This window comes from Lathamus discolor, chromosome 20 (assembly GCF_037157495.1).
Source record: "Lathamus discolor isolate bLatDis1 chromosome 20, bLatDis1.hap1, whole genome shotgun sequence".
NCBI classification, from domain to species: domain Eukaryota; kingdom Metazoa; phylum Chordata; class Aves; order Psittaciformes; family Psittacidae; genus Lathamus; species Lathamus discolor.
The window spans coordinates 3,021,718-3,031,259 of NC_088903.1; the positions used below are offsets into that span (position 1 = coordinate 3,021,718).

Below are 9,542 nucleotides of genomic sequence, written 5' to 3' on the forward strand. Positions count from 1 at the left end.
AGGAGCATGGGGGGGGCGGGCGCGCACCCACGCGTGCACGCACACGTACACCCGCCCCCTTCCTCTTCCTCCCCCGATCACACGCGTGTGCGTTACATGGAGCGCTGCGCACACGCGTTGGGATGCTCTAACACAGCGCTCGCGCGGCCGCAACGGCAGCTGGGGGTATAGCTCAGTGGTAGAGCATTTGACTGCAGATCAAGAGGTCCCTGGTTCAAATCCGGGTGCCCCCTGGGGGTTGAGCTTTTGGTTGTTCTTTCTGCGTGTTTTCCTTCTTTCTTTCTCTTTTATTTTCACCCCTACGCATGATTCCTCCTTAAAAGTACGTGAGGAGAAGGTCCCCGACATCTGCAAGGCCGGCAGAACCGTGTAGGTTCTTCCTGCACAAGCAATGCGATAGGCAGCAGCGACCCAATTTGGGTTCTTTCATTCCCAAACCCTCTATAAGAACGTTAACTAAATCTCTGTCACGGATAACAGCACCTTAATCCCCCTTTCCACGAACCCAATGTGAAAAAAAGGACCCTCTGCAATCACTGCTTGCAGGTGGGCTTTAATGAAGCACACCCACACTAAAAAAGGCTGTGCTCGACTCTTTTCCTCCTTTTTTATTTCAGGATGCAGCTTTAAATTGGTTTCCTTCAGTTTAAATGCAGCTTTTCTGATCTTGTCACACAGCCCACTCCTTCCCTCGCTGATCACCTCACCCAGCACTTCCCAGCTCGCCTGAAACAGCCTCCCACCTTTTCCCGGCCCATCTCAGCTTAAAATAAAGCGAGCTTTACAGTTTATCCAGCAATTTGGGATGTTGTGGGTGGATTTTCCTCTCTTGGCTGAGGAGACGCTGATGAGTGTGCGAGGCTCTTCGTCACACAGATGTTTTGGGTGCAAAACGACCGCAGGGCTGTGGTTTTTCTTTTATTCCCTTTACCACCTGCATCGTGTCCAGCTGGCCAGGTTGGATGGGGCTTGCGGCAACCTGCTCTAGTGGAAGTTGTCCTTGCCCGTGGCAGGGGTTGGAACTGGGTGAGCTTTAAGGTCCCTTCCAACACAAACCAGTCTGGGATTCTATGATTATTTGCTTGCAAGCTCTACACGGAGCACTTAGAGGACCAGGCTGATGGAGTAGCATCACTTGTGTTTTCCTCCTGAAATTAGATTTAAGCTTTCCCCGGGGAACCACAAAATCATTTATTGCCAACAGGCAAAACCCTTTCACTTCGTAGTTAAATTACACCGCGATTTACAGCATCATTAGGGCTGACAAATGCACATGGAGGCAAGGGTGAGTGGCTCTGATAACAGACACATCCCCTCCTCGGGGTCGGGTGAGCAGCACGGCGCTGCCGCCGCACTCGCGGTGCCTGAGAAGCACCGAACTGCTGAGCTTTTGCCTCCCTTCCGGTGCTCGCTTCTTGGTCCCCCAGGCTCCGCCGGTCCTGGAAGCGCGCACCGGGAGGAGCCACCAGCGCCCAGCCCGAGCTCGGTGCCCGGTGGCGGCGGTGGAAGGCGGCACGGAGCGGAATTCGGCGCATCGGGGGTATAGCTCAGTGGTAGAGCATTTGACTGCAGATCAAGAGGTCCCCGGTTCAAATCCGGGTGCCCCCTCTTTTGCGTTTTCCACCTTTTTTTTCCTCCTCTTTCCAAGGTTTTTCTACCTCGAATCATTCCCGGTACGGACCGGGTGCACCGCAGGGTCCGGTGCGAGCCACACGTGGGGAGCGGGGCCCACCGGGCAGCTCCCGGTACCTCCGGCCCTCCCCGCTAACGCCACGTGAGCCTTGCCGGCCTGGCCATGTGACGTCCGGCGGAGCGGAAAGGAGGCGGGGCAAACCCATATCCCGGCGTGCCCCGCGCCTGTCCCCCTCTTCCGGCGCCAAGATGTCGAAGCGAGGTGAGACGGGCCCCGATGCGGGGGGAGCGGTGGCATCCGGCTCCATCCGCGCTCCCCGCGGTGCCTCCATCGCCGCTCCGGCCGGGAATGGCGAGGGCCGGGTCTGGGGAGCGCGGAGCCCGCGGATGGTGCCGGGAATCTCCCCTCCGGGAGGCGCTAGGCCGGCTCCTCGCCGTGCGCCATGGCCGGGATCCTAACCCGCTTCTCGCCCTGCAGGACGCGGTGGTTCCTCGGGTGCCAAGTTCCGCATCTCCCTCGGTCTCCCGGTGGGAGCTGTGATCAATTGCGCCGATAACACAGGTGAGGCTCCAAAACCCCCGTCTTCTTCCTGGGAAGTTCCTAGAGCCGTGGAATGGTTCGGGTTGGAAAGGAGCTTCCGAGCATCCAGCTCCAACCCCCTGCCCCATGGGCAGGGACACCTCCCACTAACCCATGGCACCCAAGGCTCTGTCCAACGTGGCTTTGAGCACCGCCAGGGATGGAGCATCCACAGCCTCCCTGGGCAACCCATTCCAGTGCCTCAGCACCCTCACAGGAAAGAACTTCCTTATATCCAACCTAAACCCCCTCTGTTTAAGTTGCTGGGTCTGTGCTCATGGAAGGAGACAGCAACAGCAGCACTTTGTGTGAAGAGGCTGCTTGTGCTGTTGGCTTCACTCTGATGTGACATGGGAAGCGTCCTGGCCAGCCCCGTTGACTTAAGTCTCTCCATAGGTGCCAAGAACCTGTACATCATCTCCGTGAAGGGCATCAAGGGCCGCCTGAACAGGCTGCCAGCGGCCGGTGTGGGTGACATGGTGATGGCCACAGTCAAGAAGGGCAAGCCAGAGCTGCGGAAGAAGGGTGAGTGTGGAATGGCTGTGCTGGGGAGGGGGGGGGTCCCCTCTTTGAGTGTAGAAGTTGGGAATAGTTCTGCCCCCAAACTGGTGCTGAAGTTGGGCACTGGATCTCTGGAGCATCGCCTCCACCCTTCGAAAAGCACTTGCTGGGTCTGTGGCAGTGGCCCGGTGAGTTGTCGTGGAAGGGCAGAGCAAAGGCACTGCTTTTGGGTGAAGTGGCAGCTTGTGCTGTTCGTTTCAATCAGTGGTGGGACACGGTGCTGTGGTACCATGGTTTGGTGCTGCTCAGGGTGAGGAGGAACCTGTGGATTGAGGGTGGATTTAGAGATAAGGATGGGAAAGCATCAAGTTCTCCAAGGGGAGACGTAGCTGTGAGCATCACACCATCAGTTTAAGTAGCCTGTTGCCTATAAACTGCAATTTCACATAGCAAAGCCCTGCAGATGAGATGCTGGCTGTGACACTGAACTGCTCCTGTCTCTCTGCAGTCCACCCGGCAGTGGTAATTCGGCAGCGGAAGTCCTACAGGAGAAAAGACGGAGTATTCCTCTATTTTGAAGATAACGCAGGAGTGATAGTAAATAATAAAGGAGAAATGAAAGGTATGGATGGGAACCCCGGGTGAAGGGGGAGCACAGAGATTGGTGTTGCTGCTTAGAGGGTGGAAGGACCCTGATGCTCCTTGTAGGGGAGCAAAGTGCTGCCTTGACCCCTCTCCGTAGCCATGCTGGGCTCTAAGGCACTGTTGTCCTCCTCTCCTTTTCCCAGGCTCTGCCATCACAGGCCCTGTGGCGAAGGAGTGTGCGGATCTGTGGCCCAGGATAGCCTCCAACGCGGGAAGCATCGCGTAGCCGCGGCATTCCATACACACAATAAAAGTCCTTGTACCAAACAAGTGGTGTCTTTCTTGCCAAAGTGCCTTTCTCTGCGGAGCAGGACCATATCCTCACAAGGGAGGTAGTTCTGGGAAGCCAATTTATGGAGCTCCTTGTCTGCATGGAGCAGGGATGAGGGGTTTGGAGGTTTAATACCCAGTGATAAGTCTCTTTTTGTAGGCAGATTCTACCTCTGGAAAACTCCTGGAAGGGGCTTGCGCTGGAATGGCTTTAGCAGGATTGACTTGACCACTGGATGTCCGCATGAATAGAAGTGGGGTGGGTTTGTGGAAGCTCTGCTGCGAGATGCCTGCACCCAGGGGCTGGAGGGATTGTAGGTCTGGAATTTTCTCCTAGAACAGGCAGTTGAAGTGCTTAGGAACACTGGGCTGATGGTGCAGGAGGGTGGGAAGCAGCACCTGGACGTGAGCTGTACTATGAGCATCATGCTCTGAGGAACGTTTCTTGGTCCTTGCTGAAGACGTGTACGGACACAGAGCTTCATGACTGCTGGTGGAGGTCGTGTGTGAAGCCCTCCAGCCCCGAGGTCAGCGATGGGCAGTTGTGAGTGGAAGGTCTGAGCTGAAAGGCTTCAGGAGCAGAGCTGGAGGTACGTCTACACAAACGCTTGTGTGAAGTGGTTTTCCTGATGTTCCTCTCAGGTGGAAGCAGAGAAGGGGATGTTTGGATGTGAACCAGAGGTCAGCTGGTTTTTTGGCTCTCCTGAGCAAGGTAAAATAGGGGTGATACTGCCCTGGATGCTGTGGCCCTGTAATGCCTGGCTTGGCCTCAGTACACCTCACGTTGTGACCCACAGGAGCTGCAACCCTTCCTTGGACAGCCCACTGCGTGCTTTGCTTTGTGAGAGATTCCTGACATTCCTGATGCTTTCAGTGCAGAGACGTTGCAGTGGATGAAGTGGTTACAGGCACCAAAACCTCAGAGGTTATGTAGCAAAAAAGATAAGTGATGAACAGAAGCAGTGCTTTGTAAGCCCTTGTTTTGACACAGCTGTTTGACCAAAAGACCAAGAATGCACAAAATAATGTGGCCTAGAAAGTCTTACTCAGATATTCCCATTGGACAACTGGGATCTGGGGAGGGAAACTTGGGAAAGGACTTACCCAGACTGAGGGCTGCTCTCTTTTCTGCAGGTCATTCCCAGGAGAGCTGGAGTGCCAGGAGGGCACAAGGGGTGCTCTGGCTGTCACTGCACTGCACTAACCTGTGGCTCAAGTCAGTCTCTTTGAGCGGTGCCATCCTTCCGCTGTGCTGGTGATGGAGGAGCTGTTTCTCAGCCCTGGGGAGAGACACAGAGACCTGCTGCTGAGTAAGGAACCATCACTAAAATAAACGTGTTCTCCCTTGATGGATTTTAATAGCTTGTGCTGCATTTCTGATCTCTGAAGACTTTGTGAGGCAGGGCACAAGGCTGAAATGCTTTGGGTGACTGGCCCTGGATGAAATGCTTTGGGTGGGTGATTGTCCCTGCTCCTGGGCAGCAGTCTGGGGAGGACAGAGGCTGTGGGCAGCATGGGGGGTGTTGTGGCAGGTCATTCCTCTCTGCGGCTGAGGAATGACCCACCCCAAGACCAAGCAGAGGGGCAGTTGAATGGCTTCAGCCATAGTTTGGAGCTGGTGTTTGGAAGTGTTCTTTGGGTTTTTTCTCTCTGATGAGGTTTCTAGAGAAAGTTAATAGGGAATTCGTTAGGTTGTGTGCCAGGAGCCTGGTTGGAAGCATGCTGAGAGGTGGGGTTTAGGATAAAATGAAGGGTAATGAGAGGGCTGCAGTGTAGAAGAGGCAGTGCCGCAGGTGCAGGGAGTGAGGCAGTGGAATGCTGCAGAGCTGCCTCATCCCTGCACACAAGGAACTGTTCCTGCCCTTACTGCACAGTGGGGGTATAGCTCAGGGGTAGAGCATTTGACTGCAGATCAAGAGGTCCCCGGTTCAAATCCGGGTGCCCCCTCCCCTTTTCCTGCTTTTTATCCAGAAAAAGTTGGGTTGGGGCTCGTCATGGCAATGTGTTTCCCCATAACTGTTTGCAGGCTCCATCCTGGGCTTGACAGGGTGCTGGCCAGAAGTGAAGTTGATTCCCAAAGAGTAGCAGTGGGATGTTTGTGAGGGGAGAGATGAGCATTTCTTGAGAAGCTGGTTTTTGGCCTGGGATTAATTTGTAGGGACTTTATTGGGCTGGTTATTTATGGGGAGATTTGTGGGGAGCAGTTGTGCAGGGGGGTATAGCTCAGTGGTAGAGCATTTGACTGCAGATCAAGAGGTCCCTGGTTCAACTCCAGGTGCCCCCTCTTTTTCTCCTCCTTCAGCCTTCCTTTTGCCAAAATATGATCCAGAAAGGAGACTGAGAGCTTTCCGTGGGCCTTGTGAGGATGTGCTATGCACTGGATGTTGGTTTCTGAGCTCCAGTGCTCAAGGAGCTGAGGCCCTGACTTAGGAAACCAGAGTGCACTGTGTAACTGCTCCCTGTCCGTGTGTGTACTCTTCTCTGTTCTTAATTCTCTGCAGTAATGACATTTATGATAATGCATCACATTTAACTGCCTGTAGAGGTTCTGTGAGGCACCTGAAGAGGCAGAGGGGGGGGTTGTCAATTAAAGGAATCCCCTAAGCAGACAAAACCCTGTCACTGTATGAATGTTTCACATGTCTCTTTTTGAAGGTGTGATGCTCAGGGGGTATAGCTCAGTGGTAGAGCATTTGACTGCAGATCAAGAGGTCCCTGGTTCAACTCCAGGTGCCCCCTCAGGAGTCACTTTTTCCTTAGGATTTTGGGGTGTTTGTTCACTGGAAGCCTGATACCATCAGCTCGGCTTCCTCTCCTGTGCATTCTTTTGCAAATTAGAGCTGGAGCTCAGCAGTGCGGGGAGACTGTGCCCAGTCCTGTCCAAGACTCTTAAGGCCATGTCATGGTAGCGTCTACTCAAAGAGAGCAGACTGAGCTGGGAGGAACTGGGCCAAGGCTGTTTGAGGAATGGAGTGTCAGTCTCCTGTGCTGGAATGTGGTGACTCGATATCTTGTGCTGCTGTTGTGCTTCAGCCTTGCAATTTCTGCATCAGGATTTGATTCCTCTGGAACAGAGAGGTCAGAGACTAGGCAAAGAACATCCTTGACATGCTGTATCGTTGGTGGACAGTGTGTACAGTGGGGGTATAGCTCAGTGGTAGAGCATTTGACTGCAGATCAAGAGGTCCCTGGTTCAACTCCAGGTGCCCCCTCTTTTTTTCTTCCTTCAGCCTTCCTTTTGCCAAAATATGATCCAGAAAGGAGACTGAGAGCTTTCCGTGGGCCTTGCGAGGATGTGCTGTGCACTGAACGTTGGTTTCTGAGCTCCAGTGCTTAAGGAGCTGACGCTCTGACTCTAAGGAAGCTGGAGGGATTGTGCGCTGTGTAATTATTCCCTGTCTTATGTACGTCTCTCTGTTCTTGATCCTCTGTTGCAATTCTCTGTACAGCCTTTTGGGAGGAACATTAAGAGGCAGAGGGGGCTGTCAGGTAAAAGAGTAACCAGTGAAGAGAAAAGGTTGGCTCCCTATAGAAATGCTTTTAGAACCTCTCTGTGAAGGTGTGTTGCTATGGGGGTATAGCTCAGTGGTAGAGCATGTGACTGCAGATCAAGAGGTCCCTGGTTCAACTCCAGGTGCCCCCTCTTTTTCTTCTCCTTTAGCCACCTTTTTGCCAAAAGTGGTCACAGAAAGAAGACCCGAGAGCTTTCCTTGGACCCTACGAGGATGTGCTTTGTGCTGAACAGTGGTTTCTGAGCTCTGTTGTTCAAGGAGCTGAAGCCCCGAATAGGGAAACTGCAGGGGTTGTGCACTGAGTAACTACTCCCTGTCTCTGCGTGTATTTTTGTCCTTAATTCTCTGCAGTAATGACATTTATGATAATGCATCATATTTAACTGCCTGTAGAGCCTCTGTGAGGCACATGAAGAGGCAGACGGGGTTGTCAAGTAAAGGAATCCCTTAAGCAGACAGAAAAACTTGTCTCTATATGAATGCTTCAGATGTCTCTTCTTGAAGGTGCATTGCCAAGGGGGTATAGCTCAGTGGTAGAGCATTTGACTGCAGATCAAGAGGTCCCTGGTTCAACTCCAGGTGCCCCCTTTGGGTTGTCCTTTTTCTTCAGGAAGAACTGAGCATTCCTCCCTTTCAGCTCTGCTGTCCTTGTCCTGCCCAGGAAGGCATCTGCAAAGGCCAGGATTGAAGATACTCAGCTGAGCACTTAGCTGAACACTTCCTATGGGAATGGTGTCAGTGACGAAGCAAAGACATAAAGGTTGTTTTGCCAGAAGAGGAACCTGCTGGGGATGCAGTTTGTGTGTGTAATTAGGCCCTGTGTGTGTTTGGCTCCAGATTGTGCAGAGAATGTTACAGAGACAATTTTGCCTGTACATTAGCATGCAGACAAGGGTGCTGTCCTAGTGGAACGTGTCCCTGCCAATGGCAGGGGGTTGGAAGTGGATGTTTTTAAGGTTCTTTCCAGGCCAAACCATTCTGTAGTTCTATAGCATGACCTAACCAGTGGACATAGAACTCTAGATGAAGTTTTGTACTGTTCCTTGTAGGAACCATCACCAAGGGGGTATAGCTCAGTGGTAGAGCATTTGACTGCAGATCAAGAGGTCCCTGGTTCAACTCCAGGTGCCCCCTCTTTTTCTCTTCCTTCAGCCTTCTTGCCAAAATTGATCCCAAAGACAATGGAGAGCTCCCCTTGGATTTTGTGACTCGTGCTCTTCACTGCTTTCTGTGCTCCATTGTTCAAGGATCTGAGGCTCTGACTCTAAAGTCCACTCTTCGGTGCACTGTGTGAGTAACTGCTCCCTGTCTATAGACTTCTCCCTGGTTTTGATTCTCAGTAGTATTCTCTGTATGGCCCTTGGTGGGCACATCAGGAGGCATGGGGTGTTGGGTCAGAGTCTAACCATGGACAGAAAAGCTTGGCTGTCTGTGAAACCCTGTTTATGTGTGTTGTCAGGGGGTATAGCTCAGTGGTAGAGCATTTGACTGCAGATCAAGAGGTCCCTGGTTCAACTCCAGGTGCCCCCTCTTTTCCTCCTCCTTCAGCCTGCCTTTTGCCAAAACATGATCCAGAAAGGAGACTGAGAGCTTTCCGTGGGCCTTGCGAGGATGTGCTGTGCACTGAACGTTGGTTTCTGAGCTCCAGTGCTCAAGGAGCTGAGGCCCTGACTTAGGAAACCAGAGTGCACTGTGTAACTGCTCCCTGTCTGCGTGGGTACTCCTGTCTTAATTCTCTGCAGTAATGATGTTTATGATAATGCATCACATTTAACTGCCTGTAGAGGTTCTGTCAGGTGCATGAAGAGGCAAAGGGGGGTTGTCAAGTAAAGGAATCCCCAAAGCAGGCAGAAAAACTTGTCTCTATATGAATGTTTCAAATGTCTCTGTTTGAAGGTGTATTGCCATGGGGGTATAGCTCAGTGGTAGAGCATTTGACTGCAGATCAAGAGGTCCCTGGTTCAACTCCAGGTGCCCCCTCTTTAGCTGCTTTTAGTCCCTCTTCTCTTCCAGAGTCTGCTCACAGACAGTACAGAGACTTTCTTACCCTTGTGCGCTTTTGGAAATCACTTGATCTTTTTTTGCTGAGCGTGAAATCAGTTTGCCACGTTTCAACCTCTCCTGAGTTCTGCAGGTACATGTATACACGCTGGCTAACAGAGGTGCTACAGCTCCAGTTTTTCCTGTTCGAGTAATTGCCATTAATTCAACCACTCACCACCGTGTTTAACCCTTTTCTAGAAGCAGGATCTCTGCTCAAGGGGCACCGGGGCAGTGCTGTGCGGCTCAGCGGGTTCCTGGGTGCTGAACTGACCAGGAATCCCTGCCTGCGCCCCTCGCGGGGCTCGAACTCGGCTCCTTCCGCCCCGCAGCCCGACGCCCTGCCCCTGCGCCGCGCCCCC

The 9,542-nt window shown here is 52.8% G+C and overlaps 1 protein-coding gene and 12 non-coding genes across 13 annotated transcripts; all 13 read left to right on the forward strand.

The window, feature by feature from the left end:
- Window positions 1-161: 161 nt before the first annotated feature.
- Window positions 162-233, forward strand: TRNAC-GCA (transfer RNA cysteine (anticodon GCA)). Its single transcript has one exon. It is a non-coding gene; the product is annotated as a tRNA-Cys (tRNA).
- A 1,303-nt stretch (window positions 234-1,536) lies between these two features.
- On the forward strand, window positions 1,537-1,608 carry TRNAC-GCA (transfer RNA cysteine (anticodon GCA)). The gene has a single exon. It is a non-coding gene; the product is annotated as a tRNA-Cys (tRNA).
- A 182-nt stretch (window positions 1,609-1,790) lies between these two features.
- Window positions 1,791-3,628, forward strand: RPL23 (ribosomal protein L23). The gene is made up of 5 exons (XM_065699377.1): window positions 1,791-1,894; window positions 2,111-2,194; window positions 2,609-2,737; window positions 3,222-3,335; window positions 3,502-3,628. The coding sequence occupies exons 1-5, from the start codon at window positions 1,882-1,884 to the stop codon at window positions 3,582-3,584; spliced, it is 423 nt and encodes a 140-aa protein (XP_065555449.1). The 5' UTR covers window positions 1,791-1,881; the 3' UTR covers window positions 3,585-3,628.
- LOC136024316 (small nucleolar RNA SNORA21) lies at window positions 2,861-2,991 on the forward strand. Its single transcript, XR_010616802.1, has one exon. It is a non-coding gene; the product is annotated as a small nucleolar RNA SNORA21 (small nucleolar RNA).
- A 1,875-nt stretch (window positions 3,629-5,503) lies between the features above and the next one.
- Window positions 5,504-5,575, forward strand: TRNAC-GCA (transfer RNA cysteine (anticodon GCA)). The gene has a single exon. It is a non-coding gene; the product is annotated as a tRNA-Cys (tRNA).
- A 265-nt stretch (window positions 5,576-5,840) lies between these two features.
- TRNAC-GCA (transfer RNA cysteine (anticodon GCA)) lies at window positions 5,841-5,912 on the forward strand. Its single transcript has one exon. It is a non-coding gene; the product is annotated as a tRNA-Cys (tRNA).
- A 383-nt stretch (window positions 5,913-6,295) lies between these two features.
- On the forward strand, window positions 6,296-6,367 carry TRNAC-GCA (transfer RNA cysteine (anticodon GCA)). Its single transcript has one exon. It is a non-coding gene; the product is annotated as a tRNA-Cys (tRNA).
- A 401-nt stretch (window positions 6,368-6,768) lies between these two features.
- Window positions 6,769-6,840, forward strand: TRNAC-GCA (transfer RNA cysteine (anticodon GCA)). Its single transcript has one exon. It is a non-coding gene; the product is annotated as a tRNA-Cys (tRNA).
- A 359-nt stretch (window positions 6,841-7,199) lies between these two features.
- Window positions 7,200-7,271, forward strand: TRNAC-GCA (transfer RNA cysteine (anticodon GCA)). The gene has a single exon. It is a non-coding gene; the product is annotated as a tRNA-Cys (tRNA).
- Window positions 7,272-7,656: 385 nt separating this feature from the next.
- On the forward strand, window positions 7,657-7,728 carry TRNAC-GCA (transfer RNA cysteine (anticodon GCA)). Its single transcript has one exon. It is a non-coding gene; the product is annotated as a tRNA-Cys (tRNA).
- Window positions 7,729-8,202: 474 nt separating this feature from the next.
- TRNAC-GCA (transfer RNA cysteine (anticodon GCA)) lies at window positions 8,203-8,274 on the forward strand. The gene has a single exon. It is a non-coding gene; the product is annotated as a tRNA-Cys (tRNA).
- A 324-nt stretch (window positions 8,275-8,598) lies between these two features.
- Window positions 8,599-8,670, forward strand: TRNAC-GCA (transfer RNA cysteine (anticodon GCA)). The gene has a single exon. It is a non-coding gene; the product is annotated as a tRNA-Cys (tRNA).
- A 378-nt stretch (window positions 8,671-9,048) lies between these two features.
- On the forward strand, window positions 9,049-9,120 carry TRNAC-GCA (transfer RNA cysteine (anticodon GCA)). The gene has a single exon. It is a non-coding gene; the product is annotated as a tRNA-Cys (tRNA).
- Window positions 9,121-9,542: the final 422 nt, after the last annotated feature.